We start from the raw sequence: 18,376 nt of genomic DNA, 5'->3' as shown, positions 1-18,376 counted from the left end.
CCTCGGGGGAAAAAGGTAATCGACAGACATTTTTCGGCATAGTTTCAGTCAATGAAATCAACGCTGCAGTGGTGTAAAACAAAAGGAAAGTCTGAGGCCACTAAAACCCTGGGTCCTAAAACCCTGGGTCCTCCAGGCCCACTAAAACCCTGGGTTCTCCAGGCCCACTAAAACCCTGGGTCCTCCAGGCCCACTAAAACCCTGGGTCCTCCAGGCCCACTAAAACCCTGGGTCCAGGCCCACTAAAACCCTGGGTCCTCCAGGCCCACTAAAACCCTGGGTCCTCCAGGCCCACTAAAACCCTGGGTCCAGGCCCACTAAAACCCTGGGTCCAGGCCCACTAAAACCCTGGGTCCTCCAGGCCCACTAAAACCCTGGGTCCAGGCCCACTAAAACCCTGGGTCCTCCAGGCCCACTAAAACCCTGGGTCCAGGCCCACTAAAACCCTGGGTCCTCCAGGCCCACTAAAACCCTGGGTCCTCCAGGCCCACTAAAACCCTGGGTCCTCCAGGCCCACTAAAACCCTGGGTCCTCCAGGCCCACTAAAACCCTGGGTCCAGGCCCACTAAAACCCTGGGTCCTCCAGGCCCACTAAAACCCTGGGTCCAGGCCCACTAAAACCCTGGGTCCTCCAGGCCCACTAAAACCCTGGGTCCAGGCCCACTAAAACCCTGGGTCCAGGCCCACTAGAACCCTGGGTCCAGGCCCACTAGAACCCTGGGTCCAGGCCCACTAGAACCCTGGGTCCAGGCCCACTAGAACCCTGGGTCCTCCAGGCCCACTAGAACCCTGGGTCCAGGCCCACTAGAACACTGGGTCCTCCAGGCCCACTAGAACCGTGGGTCCAGGCCCACTAGAACCCTGCGTCCTCCAGGCCCACTAGAACCCTGGGTCCAGGCCGACTAAAACCCTGGGTCCTCCAGGCCCACTAAAACCCTGGGTCCTCCAGGCCCACTAAAACCCTGGGTCCTCCAGGCCCACTAGAACCCTGGGTCCAGGCCCACTAGAACCCTGGGTCCAGGCCCACTAAAACCCTGGGTCCTCCAGGCCCACTAGGGCTTAACATTCCCCAGAAATTATATTTGAATATTGGTCTTAACAATTGGCCGAATATCGAATATTATTATGCATAATAGGCTTAATAGGCATAATAGGCTTTACATATGTCAGGAGTCAGGACATTGCCCTCACCTCAGTAAACAATATCTTTAGTTTGAGTGATAACAGTGCCAGTTAAGTGTTCCAATTAGTTCACTGACAAGTCAAACAAATCATGAAAACAGGAGGTAAAAAACAAATCTAAAACATTAGCTAATGTTTCTTCAGTTTTCAAAAAGGTTCCAAGTCCAGTAGCTAGAGCTAGGATGAAATCCAGGACACAGTAACTGGCAGTGACTGCAAGCGCTCAACTACATACATACGCGAGTAAGGGACACACACAGCATGTGTGTCTATTCCAATAATAATATATTTTGTACACGCCCACTATTCGAATATTATTTTTTTATATTCCAATCAGTGTTGTTTTTGGCAGAAATTTTTGATCACCTGGAAAGTTTTAGTGTCTAGTTTTAGTCGACTAAATATCATACGATTTTAGTCGACTAAATCTACAGTTGATTTAGTCGAACGAAATGTGTTTAGGCGGGCCTTGATGCCGTCGTAATGGCTGTTTTTTTACCTTGCTGAAAATAGCCGATCTACAAGCCCACAACGCGTCACAGTGCGACGCGTTGTGAGCTTGTAGATCGGCTATTTTCAGCATGCAACCAAGTGTAAAATGACTTATACTGGATCTCTTGTCCACTAGTCCCTTCCTAACATTTTAGTCTAGTTTTTATTTGTTGACGAAATTGTCAGTATATTTAGTCTTAGTTTTAGTCATCATGGCTTAGTTTTCATGTAGTTTCCATTTAGTTTTCGTCAGTGGAAAAAGGTAGTCGACGAACATTTTTCGTCATAGTATTAGTCGACGAAAACAACACTGATTCCAATGTATTTCCCCCCCCCCCCCCCCCCCCCATATTCGAGGATTATTCGAATAATGAATATGAATCTACCGCACCCTCTCCTGTCCGGCAGGCTGTGGTCTCTTCAGGTAGCGCCCGCTCACTGGACTGTCAGCTCTGTTGCTCAGGCGTGGCACGCTCCTGTAGCCGTTGCCCACGGAGGGGGCATCGCCAGCCTGTAGCCGAGGAGGACGGGACATACTGGCCAGTCGCCAGGGTAACGTGGAGGAGCCGGCAGGAGGCCCGGGGCTGGGGAGAGGCTTCACACCACTGCTGTCGGCCTCCATGACAGCGCTGACATCAGGAGAGGAGGAGAATGCCCAGGACACTTAGTTATTAACCACTTAAAACAGTGGTTTTCAACCCTTTTCATACCAAGGCACCATTATGAATTGGGCATTTGAGCCACGGACCACCATTTGATGATATGTTTAGCCTCCGTCTTAGGCGCAAGACATAGAATATTTTGTTGAATAAGATTTTGTCCCATTTTGTCCATTGAATTGATGTTGGTACCATTAGGAGAGATACCAGGCAAACGTTGATCAAAATAACAATTCATGCTTAGTATTTTGGGGGGCTATCGTGCCCAGAATGAATGAATGAATGAATGAATAGACACAGACACAGACACAGACACAGACACACACACACACACACACACACACACACACACACACACACACACACACACACACACACACACACACACACACACACACACACACACACACACACACACCCACCCACCCTACCAGTCTGATCTGATCTGGGTTCCTCTCAGACAGGACATCGTCTCCTGGAGATTCTGCCTGAGGTCAGCCATGTTTCTCACTGTCTGCAGACGCCTCACCTCAACTGGGTCCTCACCTGTGGGAGTACAGAGGAGACGAAAGGGAATGTCAAACCCCTCAAAGGCTGTTGCAATAAAATGTCTTACCTGCAGAGAATATCCATGACTACTTCAAGTAAGAAGTGTGCATCAGCAAAAAGCACTGCATTGCAGTATTGCATAAAACTATTAGAATGGGTCCAGAGTTTATACAGTTCTCAATTCTCGGCTCCAAAATAATTCTTGAGAAGCTAGAAGAGCTACCTCTAGTGTAAGGTTCTGTGGTCTGAAATATCTGGAGACAAGAAGGTTAGCCGTCAAGAGAGTGTCCTGGAAAGATCAGCAACCTTGTCTGCTGTGTTTACGCCGGGTCCACAGGCAAAAATCAAGTGTGTGTGAAAAGAAAAAACAGTAGCCTGCCTCTACACATCAGAGAGGGATTTAAACCTTCTGCACACACACAAACACAAGCGCATGCACTTACACACTGGTGCAGAGCCTTGAAAAACAGGGCTAAGTTCCCTAGTGCGTGCGTGCGTGCGTGCGTGCGTGCGTGCGTGCGTGCGTGCGTGCGTGCATTTATACAGCATTCCAGGGGGGGTTTGAGAACAATCAGTCTTTTCTCTGAGTTCAACCTGCTTTTTAAAATGAACAGTAAATCTTAAACACACACATACACACCCTCAACAAACATGCACACAAATGCATGAAGGCATAAACAAATTCACGGTCACAGTCACACACAGCATGCTGTAGGGATGGATGGGGCGTGACATGTATTGCATGCACACATACGTAACGGTACATACGCATACACACACATTGCAATGTGTTGGTTGGTGTAACTGCAGGGATGTGACACAGTTAATCATATATGACCACACCCACTTGTCAGATCCTCCAGGGAGCTGTGCGCTGATTGGCTGAAAGTTGCCTTTCTGCATTGCACCTCTAGGAATCCTGCACCGGTGACATCAGGCTGGGACCTGCACAACACAGACAGGGGGTTCACGGGGAAGGTCACTGGGTCAATTATTATTGCCAAAAGAATTGAAGGATGGCATTTTGCAGGATATATATTTTCGTGCAGTGGCATATTAACCCATTTTGGGGATTGGGAACCCCTTTTGGTGTTTTAAGCATTATGTTATACTATTGAAAAATAGCAAATCTACAAGCTCATAGCGCGGCACCGAGTGCCGCGCTACGAGCTTGTAGATCTGCTATTTTTGAAAAATCGTTAAAATGTTGCGCAAATCTTTGAATATATTCTTTCAGAGCAAACGTTTTTAACTCAAATCTTTGCCTCGGGGGGGGGGGGGGGGGGGTCCCTGGAACAACATATTTTCAGATGGGGGTCCGCAGCCAAATTCTGGGGGTCCTTGACGTGAAAAAGGTTGAGCACCACTAACATAGAAACAGAGCTTTTTCAGATTACTATTAGGATCTAGAAGCCATTTTCAGGTCTAAATGGGTTAAACAGCAGACAGCTACATACCTGTATATATATGGCGCTACAGTGGCCATGTTATGGTGGCTGTAAAGTTGTGTTCTGGGGAGCTGAATGCTGCCTGTAGTGCTGATTGGAACACCACTCTGTGCAGGGCCATTCCCCGCCACAGGGGGCACTACCGCACTCTCGGCCTGGTGGTGGCTGCCGGCGACCTGCGGGGGGTCGAGGCCAGAGCAGGAAGTGGACCTCTGTCTCTCCGACCGTCGGTCTGACAGTTTTTCAACCTTTCTTTCAGTCCGTGTTTCAGCCTGATTTACTGTCTCTCTGTCCGTTTGATCTCGGCGCACAGCCAGGTCATTACCGTCCCGTCTCTCTCCTTCCATGACAGGACAGGTCAGTGTGCCAAATGAGCCTTTCCTCTGTTTGTTGGCGACAGGCTTGGGGATGCTGCTGGTGGTAGTAGTGGCAGAGAATGTGGAAGTGGACGGAAAGAAGATGGCGGGGTTGTTGGAACTCCCCTTTTTGGTTCCACCGGATTTGTTTTCATTAGCGCCATGATGAAGGCTGGAGAGCTGATTCGTGGTGCCCTTCCTTGCATGCTCCGCCTCTGACCCCACCCCTTCCTAGAATAAAGAACAGTGATGTCATTTAGGCGGATGAATGGTTTGAAATAGTGGTACACAAACTACACGGTGTATATTTCTGATGTGATACAGATATTGTCATTTTCACACCCTGATACCGATCATGTCCGCCAGGCCGGGCGGTCGAAGGCCATGAAGAGATTATGTTTTTTTCCCCGCCCCTTGTCTGTTTGGGACCGTCTGTGAACAGATAATCTTTGCATGCACACTCCCGGTAGACAACGGGAATGTTTCAAATCAGCCTCTAAAATAGTACTATAGCTTGTGAAGCGGTCATTAGTATTAAAGGAGCATTCAGTGATTTGGACCCCCGGTCCGCCCCGGTAACAAGATGTGCACATGCACGCACTACAGTGGGGGGGAGGGGGCACGCCAACACACAGGCCAACACATGCACACCAAGGCCCGCCCCCGCTCGATCATGATTGGCGGAAGGCCCCTCTCTATCCTGATTGGATGAAGGATGGGCCACCTAGCCAAAAACGAAACTTGGACTGGACTTTTTTGAGTCCAGGGCTTAACTGGGGACAGGGAGGATTATCAAAACAAAAAAACAACAAAAAAAGAAGTGATATTTGAATTAAGTGAAACCACTGAATATACCTTTAACCATCTCCAACCTCAGTTGTTCCACTGTAACCAGTGCCAACTGACAAGACACTATTTCAGATGACAATATATACAGTACATTTTGTTATCATTAACCGTCACATAAAAAAACATGTTTAATAAGCCCACTGTCCAGTGTTTCATGCAAGGATGTATACAGCCATACTGACCTGTCTGACCACCAGTGGTCCAGACTGCGAGCTTCTCCTAGAGCCAAACACTGAAGCACCCTTCACCTTCTCCTTGCCTCCATTCTTCTCCCTATATGAGCATGGGATCAAGCAGTGTCAAACAGTAAATAGTGTTATGAACAGGAGATGCTTTTCAGACAACACTACTTTTCTGACAAGGTACTTAGTTGACCGGAGTCCCCTAGAGCTCTATACTACTGTAGGTCCCTCCTATTTTTCGCTTTACAAAATAGCTTTAAGAAAAATATCTGTTTTTACTGAACGTCTACAGAATGGAGTCGCTAGGGGTTCATGTGTTAAAAGGTGCAGTATGCTACTTTAAATAAACGCTAAGCATATTCTAAATTGTGAGCATCATAATTATAGACTGTTACTGTTACATTCATCAATATGTGATGAATTTGTTGAAAATGTGTCTCTGTTCAACAAACTGAGACTATGAGACGGCTTTTAGTTAAACGTACTTGTGTGCGTGCGTGCGTGCGTGCGTGCGTGCGTGCGTGCGTGCGTGCGTGCGTGCGTGCGTGCGTGCGTGCGTGCATGTGTTAAATGTGTGTGTCTGGGCCGCAAGCGAACTGGGGGTGGCAGGAGCCGTACGAGCAAAAGAAGGGACAACAGTGTCAATTTTGTGTCTCCAGAATTACTATCAAATTAGATGGTGTTACAAGCAGGGACGTGCAGAGAGTGTTAGAGGCTGAAATCCCGTCAAGAGGGCACTTTTGGACGAAAATAGCAGATCTACAAGCTTGTAGATCTGCTATTTTCTGGGCGCGACCCAGCACTCTTTAGCTAGTGGAGATGCGGTGTACGACATGGATTTCTAAACAAATTTGTTCAATGCAAAATGCTGTGTTCAAGTTCAGGAGACTTCGGAAAAAAGCAATTCTCTGTGTGCACATCCCTGGTTACAAGATAATATAGCTAGACACTAAGCTAAAGCAAAAGAACACAAAAAGATGGGCATCTGTCCTCAAATGTGTTTACAGTCTCTTTCCATCTATATTCGCTCCTTCCCGTTTTCTTTCTTCTCGTTGTTGTTTGTGGTTGGTTGCAGTGCAAAAGGAACTTTTGAGGATGCTGAGTTTTTGGCCATACTTGTAAACAAAGTACAAGCACAACTACAGCCTGTCTGTCAATCGTGTCATTGACAAGCATGATTAACAGTCAGTAGGTTAGTTTAAGTTCAAGTTCATAATAAATCCCCAAATAAATAAAAGAATGTTGCCACTTTTAACACTTATGAAATGAAATTAAATAAAAATACAACATCCAATTTATATAGTACTTTTCTTGGTACTCAAAAGTCAAATAAAATAAACAACTTGCTAACAGAATTGTTAAAAGGCATAATATTAACTAATCAGAGTTAACACAGTAAAATGTATATACTCTCTGAGTTAAATGAACACTTGCAATGCAAACCTTCCGTTTTCTTTAGTTCCATTCCTGTCTCTGTCTTTGGCTCCAGGTCTGTCCTCCCTAGAGACTGCCTTGTCTTTAAACCCCAGAACAGCCTGGGACCTGTCCTTGTCCCCCTGCTTCAGGGTGTCCTTGTCCCCCTGCTTCAGGGTGCCCTTCCTGGGTGACATCAGATCAGAGCAAAGTATTGTAGAACACAACAACATAGAGTCAATCTGACCAGATCAAAGTAGAGAAGTAGAGGGCTTTTCATGCAGTGAAATGAAATCAAAACAAAGCTCCCTTGTGGAATCCATTACCCTTAGCGTTAGGACAAAAGGTTGCAGGTGCTCAAACCATTGCTTTTTTGGGTGTCTTTAGTTAATGCACTGTGGGATCTCATCTGCAGTGTTGCATATCTGTGTTGTGTATCTTTGAAACACATAGTTCCAATCCAAACTAGTTCTACAAATGTGTTGGAAATAATACTCTTTTTAAATGGGGATAATAAAGATCTTGGGGCTGCATTATCATCATTTCAAATAAATGGTACCATGAGCAAGTATGCGGGATTGCAGCATTTTACATTTCTTCAATCTTCAGTCAAATTACTAGACATATTTTACACAAATGTTTCATTTGTTTGCTGTGTGCCAGCATGAAGTTACAGGAGATGGAATAAACAGACTATAGCATGAAGTTAAATGTCTACAGGAGATGGAATAAACAGACTATAGCATGAAGTTAAATGTATACAGGAGATGGAATAAATACACAGATTAGCAGGTGTACCTGCTGGTCAGCGCTCGTCCCAGGGTCCTTAGAGCCTGCTTGGGACTGGGCAAGGAGGGGGCAGGGGAGGGGGAGGGAGGGGAGACGGCAGGAGGAGGTGGGCTGCAGGGGGAGGTCCCCAAGGCATCCTCTTTGATGGAAGCCACACTCTGGGATCTCTTTTCGCGTCCCCTTCTCTTCTCTCCTTTCTCCATGCTCTTCTCCTCCTTTTCCACTTTCTCTGCCATCTTGTCTGCCTTAATCTTCTCTGCCCGCTTCTCTCCTCTCCCTTTTTTCTGCGCGTCGCGTCCTCTCCGAGCGTCCGCCTGCTGTCCAGTGCTGCAGTCGCCGCTTCCGCCACCCCTGGTAGCTGACTTACTGTTGAACAGCTTGAGTTTCTCCAACATGGACTTCTGAGCTATGACTTTAGGGGGAACTTCCAGGGCTTTGCCCTGGGCCTTGGATTGTCTTTGGGGTTTGGGCTGCAGGCCTTGGTTAATCTGGGGCTGAGGCAGGGAAAGGGCCAGGGTCTTGGGATGGTTTCGGGTCTGTTTCTGGTCCTCGCCACCGTGAGATTGTTGGATGGGTGCCTGATAGAGGAGCTGAGGCAAAGAGCAAGACAGCGCTTGGGATGGAGGCGACGGAGATGGAGGGAGAGTGTCTGTCTGTCTGACAGACAGCAGAGATGAGGAGATGGCAGAATGTTTAGCGCCGAGGGATTTGCTCTTCCAGGCTTTGTAGCTGCTGCTGTCGAACACCGACTGGGCCAGAGGGGAGTTAGAGCGGCAGGAGGTGGTAGGTAGTGGCAGGGACGAGGTGGAGGAGGTATACTGTGGGAGCGATTGAGAAGAGAAGGTGGAGCAGGACGGGGATGGGTCGAGCGGTTCTGCCAGGGAGAGAGCCCGTTCCATTGTGATAGGAGAGGGGGAAATACTGCCCTCTGTTGGACAGGGACAGTGAGGAGGGAAAGACTGTATTTAGCATAATTTTCTTCTACGGCAAACGCCTTAGAAATCAATGTCAAAATCAGGACCCATATGTATACGGCAGCTGGACATTTAATCATCAGCATTGTTGTGATGGCACAAACCAGGCACACTCATAGCCACGATGCTGGAAATGTATTAACAGAAACCAACGTTTCGACCTGTAAGGTCTTCTTCAGGGAATGAACAGTCAATGAAATTGATTGAAACAGGCTGATCAGTGACTGGCACCCTTCACACATCAATATTACAGTAACAAACTAGAACGATTACAGGCTGTATAGAGTTAATATTCATAACTACGGCAACACTGTGCAACTGTCAAGATATCTATGCCATTTCAACCTTTAGATAATTTTGCCCTTGACCTTTGCCCTTTTCGACCCAAAAGTTAAAGAGGTGACAGTACTTCATCAGACACCCTGGAGTCATTTGTATGTGCAATGATGTATTAACTTTGTATTTAGGGTTTCTTCCTGGAGGCTGAACCCTTGACAGTCAAACGGGCCTCCCCTAACCCCCCCCCACCCCCCACCCCCCTTATCATACAACTACAGCTGTGGGTGCGGCTTCAGTTCAGGTGATACTTAATGAACTGGTGGGCGTGCCCACATAGAGACAACATTTTAACAAATACTGTACACTTTTTAGAAAATATTATACCTCCTTATATAACAATAAGACATCAGGCTCAGTCTTGATAAACAGTTGTATATTGAGGAGCTTGTCTGTTCTATTATACCCTCCTCCCGTGTGAGACCTACCTCTTGGCTGTTGCATGCTGGCTGCAGGCTGGAGACAGGCCCTGGGCCGGTCATAATGGCTGAAACTCAGAGAACTGGAGTGGGAGCGGGAAGGGGAGGAGGCCATACCATTACCTGGTGGGACACGCATGATGGGTGCTGGCAGTCTATATGAGAGCGAGGAACAGAGGAATGCGGAGATAAGAGCAGGGGGAATATGGGGGGAAATAGAACAGGGGGAGGGGGAGTTTGGGGGAGAGCGAAAAAGAGTGGGTAGAAAGTGAAGGAAATTGAGTTAGATTAACAGAAAATGAATTTTAGAGAATGTAAGTAACTAGAGCGGTGCCTGTTTGGCACTGGCCTACTTGGAACGATGCAAGTTGGAAATGCATGCCCCATCCAGTAATGACTTGCGCAACTTTGTGCTGGTTCTGGACAACGGCGTATCCGACGGACTCAACACCGGGCAATGGTGTGGAACGCGTGTGTCGAATTTGATGTCGGTGGGGCGAGCGGTTTTCGAGTTACGTGGATTACAGACGTACACACATACGTATGTACGGCGTGCGTACGTGCGTACGTACAGAGACTTGGTGCATTTATAGATAGATGTTCTATACCCCACCATCCGTTGTTGCCCACTTGTTATTAAGCCTTTGACAATGATGAATACCTGGAGGATACTTGAGTATGGCTGAGAAAAAAAGTACTGCCGTAGCAGACAACCCGCAGCACTTAAAGGTTAAAACAAAATCCTTCTAGGTGCAAGGCTCGAAGATATAAGTTGAAGTGAAGAAAATGCCAGCACTCATAATTGTATGTCCTTTTGCATTCCTCAGCGTTGACAACACTGAGGAAGGCCATACAGGCCGAAACGCGTACGTTGTTCACTCTCGTCAGAGGTAAATAAAATCATGCAAAAGGACATACAATGAGTACTTGAGTATGGCACCTACTGTTTATGTTATTTGGTTCCATTTGTACACTCCAGAGTTATGGGGGACTTGGGGGTCATTGAAATTAAAACGTTTGAGAACCCTAAATGTACTGGAACAGAACCTTAAAGGACCACTTCACCACTTTTCAACTTCTCTTCCTATAATTGGTCCTAACTAATGTTCATGATAAAATGCCACAATTTTTTCCTACTCAGTCTGTGTCTCATAGGAAGGCTGTGGGCAGTTCAGAAACCCGTCCACCAATGACATCATCGATGGTGAATCCAAGCTAATAGAAACGGCAGGCTTTCTTTTCCTGAAAAGTTGCAATGCAAAAGTTGAAGCCATCATTCTCACGATAATAAAAATCTAAATATATTTTAAAACAAATCTTGTTTAAAAAATAATCTGCCTAATGATGATGTCACTGGTGGACGGGTGTCCGAACTGCCCAAAGCCCTCCTATGAGACACAGACTGAGTAGGAAAAAATGGTGGTGTTTTATCATGAACATTAGTGATAGCAATTATATGAAGAGATGTTGAAAAGTGGTGAAGTGGTCCTTTAATTAGTATCATCGGTAACACCTATTTCCAAAATGGCTGCTGTGCCTGTACCCCTATAGAGCGTCAATTTACAATCACAATTTAGGCATTTAGCAGACGCTCTTAATCCAGAGCGCCTTACATTAGGCAAGAACAAAAAAAGCATGGGGATACATCACATATATAGCGTCGCAGTCCCGCCCCCTGTCATGACGACGCCAGGCCCAGGAAATTATTCCCAATGCATTTTTCCCATAGACATTTCAAAAAGTATTTATTTAAAGACGGTTACGCCGCGGACAAAGCAGACTCCAGTCGTGACAAATCATGACAATAAACACAATATTTTGGACCAAACAAATAATTACAAAGAAGAAAAACAACAAAAAAAGTGTAACCTGACGTTTTTTTCTTCTTTCTAATTCTTTGTTCGGCCCAATTTTTTTTGTTTGTTGTCATGATTTGTCACGACAAGAGTTGGCTTTGTACGACACTTAAAAGGTCTTTAAATAAATTTGAAATGTCTATGAGGAAAATGAACGGAGAATCATTTCCTGGGCCCTGGTAGGGGGCGGGACTGCGACGCTCTATTGGGTGTGTGTACTGTGTCCACACCACAGCACAACCATGTCTACAACAAATATCCAAGGTTAGGGTCAGTTCACTTTCAGTTCTACCAAATCGAAATATAAATATAATGTGCATTTTATTTGTAGATAATGGCTGACATGTCTATATCATTTGCATTTTCACAACCCTTTCATGAAAACGTCTCAAGCTCTTCAGCTTTTAGAAAAACTGAAGTACTTCCTGAAATGATGGACCTGAAGAAGTGAAAGAACCTCATTGGCGGGATAAAGTAAACGCAGACTGACATTCAGTGTACGACCCCGGGGGACAAATAATGAGCGAGTGCAGTATAGCACGACATTTTTTCGTCAACTACCTTTTTTCACTGACGAAAACTAAATTAAAACTAAGCTATGATGACTAAAACTAAGACTAAATAGTAAATATATTGACAATTTCGTCAACAAATAAAAACTAGACTAAAATGTTACTAGTGGACAAGTGGACAAGAGATCTTGGTTGCATGCTGAAAATTGCAGATCTACAAGCACACAACCCGTCACAGTGCGACGCGTTGTGAGCTTGTAGATCGGCTATTTTCAGCAAGTGTAAAATCAGCCATTACGACGGCATCAAGGCCCGCCAAATTACCTTTTTTTTTTATATATATAATTTTTATTTTGCAACCCAGTTTTTTCACCCAGTGCCAATTATCTACTGTAATCCTGGGCGCTACACTTCCTCTGCCAACCTGGGGGGGGCAGCGGACTGACCTCATGCCTCCTTCTATGCATGAGGAGTCCAAGCTGCTTCTTTTCACCTGACAGGGGGGAATTTCCCTGGCAGGACGTAGCGCGTGGAAGGAACACGTTATTCCGACCAGTTTTGGAGACCAGGATTACTGCATGTTTTTGTGAAGGTACCTACCCTAGGGGACACGGGGAGAACATGCAAACTCCACACAGAAAGGCCCTTTCGCCAACCCCACCTCGGGTATGGGCACTGATGACGCGGAGGAGGGAGCACGCCCCCGGCGCCCACAGCGTCTCCAGCGGGAATCGAACCCAGGACCTTCTAGCTGTGAGGCGACAGCACTACCGACTGTGCCACCAAATTACATTTTAGTCGACTAAATCAACTGTAGATTTAGTCGACTAAAATCTTATGACATTAAATGAAAACTACTCAAATTACATGAAATTTGCTGTCAAAAACAACACTGATGAGAGGAAAATGAATTGCAGACCTAGCGGTCGTTCTCTGAGCCGGTGACAACGCCCCACCTCCGGTCATCTGGGATGGACTGCAGCAAACACAGAGAGACAGATTAGGTATTGTTGAAGATGGGTGGAAGGAAAGACAGAGAGAGATCAGAGAAAAGAAGAAAGGTGAAAAATAGTGTAGCCCTGGTGTGACTATTGTGATGGCAGACCCCTGCCCTGACCAGTGTTGGTGCCAAGTTTGGTGTGGATTGGAGCAACGCTGCGCCTCTCGGGTCTGCATGTTACATTTGTGATGTCCACCCACTGTCCGTACGCCCACCGTCGACCCACTAGGCAATTAATTAAGCAAGATTACACGAGAGGGGGTGGTTTAACGTCATTAATGCACGCCTGTGATGCTGCAGGAATGAGCCCACAGGGCGAGTTCCGAAAGCAACGCAGAAGTTAAACCAAGTTAAACCAGTTAAACCACCCCTTCTCGTGTAATATTGCAATTATACAACAGTTACCCTTAAAACTAAGAAAATCGCGGAAAAAACATTTGTTTTGATTAGGTGTGGAGCTTGTTTGAACCACGGCTAGAAGGCTGTTTCAACCAATCAGATTGCTTCCTCGAAACAACCTGTTGTATAATATAGGATAATGTAGTACTTTTATTCAAAGAAAGAGTTCTCACTTGGTGACTGCATCAGCAGATGGTGTTTTGTGTTTGTCCGGTGTGTGGCGGGGCCTCTCTGTTGGTTTGCTGTGGATCAGACTGGCCTGTTCAGAAGTAATGGGCTTTTCAGACAGTCCGGTCTGTCTTACAGTGACAGTCTTCTGGTGCTGCTGCTGTTTGTACTTTGACAGGCTGAAGAACAGACTCAGAATGGTCTTGAGGTTTCCTCCATTGATCTCTGAAAGAGAGACAGAGAGTTGGGCAGGAGAGAGAGAGAGACAGACATGCATACTTAAAGGACCACTTCGCCACTTTTCAACCTATCTTCATATAATAGGTCCTCACTAATAATCATGATAAAATGGAACGATTTTTTTCTACTCAGTCTGTGTCTCATAGGAGGGCTGTGGGCAGTTTAGAAACCGCCTTCCAGTGACATTTTTTAAACAAGATTTTTTTACAAAAATGTTTAGATTTCCATTATCGTGAGAACGAAGGCTTCCATTTTCGCATTGCAACTTTTCAGGACTAGAAAGCCTGCAGTTTTTATTAGCTTGTATTCCCCATCGATGATGTCACTGGAAGACGGTTTCTGAACTGCCCACAGCCCTCCTATGAGACACAGACCGAGTAGAAAACAATTGCGCCATTTTTTCAAGATTATTAGTGAGGACCTATTATATGAAGATAGGTTGAAAAGTGGTGAAGTGGTCCTTTAAGCAATGTTCTTCAAGCTGACTGTTTAATGATATTAGCATGTTGGTGCTGAATAACTGTAACTTGTTTCAAACTAACAGTGATTAGCGTGAATGGCTTACTGAACAGGCCTCTAGTGCTGTTACAATAGAATAACTCACGCTCTGAACACAGGCCCTGGATGTTGATTCCTTTAGCAGCCAAGAAACCCAGAGACACTTCAATATTCTCAATCTTACATGGAGAGGAGAGGAATTCACATATAGGTTATTGAATACATACATTATATCTAATTCTTTGATTTGATTGATTGAAATATTTATTAACAGTTTGCAGAATTACAGTACATTTCAAGAACAAACTCAATACAAAGACTGTTAACTGTGAGTGGACGACCCAATAAAGCATTACACTTGTTTACAAGAGGGTCCACCTTGTTCAATTCATCAAAACATTTAGAGACATACAAATAGACACTTCTATATAGCCAAAGAACAGAACAGGAATTCATCAGGAATTCCACTGTAGTAGGAGAAAAAAAACTTGCCTTAAAGGCCTATTTCACTTTGAAACTTGTCATTTTATCTACTCTGGCTTTTGTGAGCACCCCAGACAGTTTTATGTTGCTTAATAGTATTTAGATATTTTATATTAATATTATTGTTTTTGATTAATTGAGTATGAAGGACCCCAATGGAAACAAGCCATATAGGCTTTATTGGGTTTAAATCCTCTTGGCAGACCTTGTATTACTTTCCTGTGCTTTTTTTCCTCTATCCATCAATGAATCAATCAATCATGGTTAAAATAGAGTTTGAAGTTACAGCGGGTCCGTATATAAAGGGGGCGTGTCTGATTAAATTAATATCAAATAGGCCTAAATCTAAATACTGAATTGAGCTATTTAAAAACAGTCAAAAGAAATGAAATGTCCCTTTAATATGAAACATTATTCATATCAGCAACACTTCTGGTTCAACAGCTACTAAATGTCTCCACTCACCATCTGAGCTCTGGTCTTTGGGACACCATTAATGCCACATATCTCCTCATTGGCTGTGGACGAAGGGAAACATAGGTTTCGTGAGCGCAAATGGGCTTCAGTTCATAAAGGTTACTTTTTAATGGGTATCATTCAGTGGCGTTTCCAGGAATTACATTTTGGGCAGTCAAGATGTATTAATGCATTTACATTCCAATGGGTGATTGAGGATTGTGCTCTACTGCAACGGCCAATCAGCTGTCCACTAATAGTTCTCAGGTCTTGTTTTTGTCCTCTTTTTTGAGTGGTGTAAACCACTCCTACAACTGGCTTTGTTAGTTTACGTGTCTGTCCGTACCAAAAAAATCACACCCGTGTGAACTGAGTGGTGTAAGGTCTTATATAGCCTGTCTGACGTAATGAAATCATGTCTGACGTAATGAAATCACACCCGGGTGAACAGGGTGAACATTTTTGAGTGGTGTAAACTACTCCTACAACTGGCTTTGTTAGTGCAGAAAAAATGAGCATGGTTGCTATGTTCACCCGGGTGTGATTTCATTACATGGCTTTGTTAGTGCAGAAAAAATGAGTATGGTTGCTATGTTCACCCGGGTGTGATTTCATTACGTCAGACATGATTTCATTACGTCAGACAGGCTATACCTTACACCACTCAGTTCACACGGGTGTGATTTTTTCTGCACAGACTAACAAAGCCAGTTGTAGGAGTGGTTTACACCACTCAATAATGAAATCACACCCGGGTGAACAGGGTGAACATAGCAACCATACTCATTTTTTCTGCACTAACAAAGCCAGTTGTAGGAGTGGTTTACACCACTCAAAAAAATGAGCATGGTTGCTATGGTCACCCAGTTCACCCGGGTGTGATTTCAGCTTTGTTAGTTTACGTGTCTGTTCGTACCAAAAAATGAGCATGGTTGCTATGGTCACCCAGTTCACACGGGTGTGATTTCATTACGTCAGACCACAGCTGATCAGTCTATATAAGACCTCACACCACTCAGTTCACACGGGTGTGATTTTTTCTCATTGTATGGATTTTGGCCAGGCCAGAAATGGATTTGGACAGGCGGACGCCTGCCCTCGCCTTATTGTAGATACGCCTCTGGTATCATTGTTGTACCATGTCATAACACATTGAATATGATAAGCAAAGGTTTAGCCTGTATTTAATAAAGTGATGTTTTAAGAACAGGCAAGTCATCTCTGATAGTAAAAGAGTGGTAGTACAGTAAAGGAGTATAGTAAAGTAAAAGAATGGTTAATTGTCAGTGCCAGTTAATTTGGAGATTAGGTTGACACACACATACCGACCACCTGTATAACCTGGGCCAACAGAACTCCATCATTTAAGTCCTGCTGAAGGTCCTTTATCAGTCGCTGGTGACCTGACTTGGTCAGATAATGGTTGGCCCAGTCTGTATAGATCTAGGTGCAAAGACAGAGATACACACAGAATATAGTACAATTAGTAAGTTGTGACTTACACAGATATTAGTAACTGTAGTAGCAGAACCTCAGAAACACAGAGGTTTCCGTCACTGGTTTCTGGTTGTTTCACAACTACCAAATTCACCTATACGGACGGCTGCAATTCGAAACGGCCCCCCGTAAAACCTGAATCCCCACCCACCCCTTTTCCCCCTCACTGTATATGTTCCCCCCCCCCTTTTTCCCTCCTTTTATGATGATTTCCTGTTTTTGGTTATCACATCCCACCAAAGTCAGCAATGCAACACTGTCGGAAGCAAACAACTCTGACTTGAATTGTTGGAATAATCTTCCTTTGCTTTGTCCAATCTGTAAAAATGACCACTATAGGAATACTGATGTTCTGCTTAAAACAAATATTTTTGTTTTGTTTTTCCCTTTGTTTTCATTTGCTGTACTATTTGTGCAACAATGTCTATAATCTGTATGCTATTGGCCAGTGTCTGAGATGCCTGTTTTTGTACCATTTAAAATGGGAACTTCCTGAAGTTATATAATATTTATTAAGTTACTCATGGATTAAAGAAAAAATTTAATCTTGCGACTAAACTAAACAGACTAAACAATTAGCTCAACATGTAGACTAGATTTTGTAGAATTATGATGGCATGAAAGCAATGGCTTTAACCCTTTATTTTATGAAATATCCATGGTCATTAGGAATCTCTGGAAGATTTATACTGTATTCTATTCTTAGTGTGAGTGTGACCACTTCAAATACTCTGTAATCTTAAAATGACTAATAGCCCAAAATATTTTTGGTGTGATCATGTGTCATGCTTCATCCAACTGACTGAAATCAGTCGTGGTGACTGAGAAGTTGAATCCATGTAAATTAGATAAGGAATACCCTTAGAGTATAAATACCCTTCTCCTAGCCCTGCCATTTTTTTGCCTGATATAATGATCAATCAACAGCAGAGGGCAGCACTGTGTCTATGATGATAGCTACACAAGAGATGGGACTGCTGGCGGGCTGGGCTGGAATTTATCCACTCTCAAATAAAGTCTGTATTAAAAAAAAAAATAATATATTGATTCTAAGAGCAGTTGGATTTTAAAGAAAATCTAAATCCTGTATTGATTAAGCAAAAAGTGAATGGTGGATATACAGGTAAGACACAATCAAATACTAACGCATACTGTAAATATTTATTTTCTCCCTTTTTACCTCTATGATGATTTTCTGTTTTTGGCTATATAGAAGTGTATATTTGTCTCTAAATGTTATGATGATGATGGTGGACCAGTCAATCAGTCAGTCAATCAATCAATATCTGGGTGCTGGTGCACTGTGAGCTGCCAAAGCAATTGGCAATATGGCTTGAGAATAGATTCTGCAAATGAAGATAACTATAAGTCGGCATGAGATGAGCAGAAAAATGACGCAATCATTTACGGTTGAATATTTCCAGATCATCGCTGTCGGTGGAAACCTTGTACCAGACCGGTATGGTCAAAACGTTTACTTTTCAGGAAATACCTATATGTTCCAATGTAGGCCTATAGTTATTATTTAGTCACAAGCGCCAATACTTTTCATTGGTTCAATATACAATCCACACACTGTCACATCACTTGTAATGTGACAAAAACAATGATATACGAGC

The 18,376-nt window shown here is 44.3% G+C and overlaps 1 protein-coding gene across 1 annotated transcript in view; it reads right to left on the bottom strand.

Annotated features, from left to right (window-relative positions):
* LOC306923179 (neuron navigator 2-like) overlaps positions 1-18,376 on the bottom strand; it is a gene marked incomplete at its 3' end in the record, with an annotated part of 81,823 nt that overhangs the window by 55,658 nt on the left and 7,789 nt on the right. Inside the window, exons 2-14 of the mRNA XM_079501207.1 lie at positions 16,586-16,703; positions 15,270-15,322; positions 14,428-14,500; positions 13,589-13,808; positions 12,936-12,992; positions 9,658-9,803; positions 7,929-8,847; positions 7,161-7,316; positions 5,718-5,808; positions 4,340-4,917; positions 3,730-3,827; positions 2,765-2,879; positions 2,066-2,303 (exon numbers count right to left, since the gene is read on the bottom strand). Coding sequence (XP_079357333.1) covers positions 2,066-2,303; positions 2,765-2,879; positions 3,730-3,827; positions 4,340-4,917; positions 5,718-5,808; positions 7,161-7,316; positions 7,929-8,847; positions 9,658-9,803; positions 12,936-12,992; positions 13,589-13,808; positions 14,428-14,500; positions 15,270-15,322; positions 16,586-16,703 — 2,862 coding nt within the window. The remainder of the gene's footprint in view (positions 1-2,065; positions 2,304-2,764; positions 2,880-3,729; positions 3,828-4,339; positions 4,918-5,717; positions 5,809-7,160; positions 7,317-7,928; positions 8,848-9,657; positions 9,804-12,935; positions 12,993-13,588; positions 13,809-14,427; positions 14,501-15,269; positions 15,323-16,585; positions 16,704-18,376) is intronic.

Source organism: Electrona antarctica (assembly GCF_951216825.1).
Source record: "Electrona antarctica genome assembly, chromosome: 5".
Lineage (NCBI taxonomy): Eukaryota > Metazoa > Chordata > Actinopteri > Myctophiformes > Myctophidae > Electrona > Electrona antarctica.
Note: the sequence above shows the minus strand (reverse complement) of the source record. Positions and strands in the feature narration are given on the sequence as shown.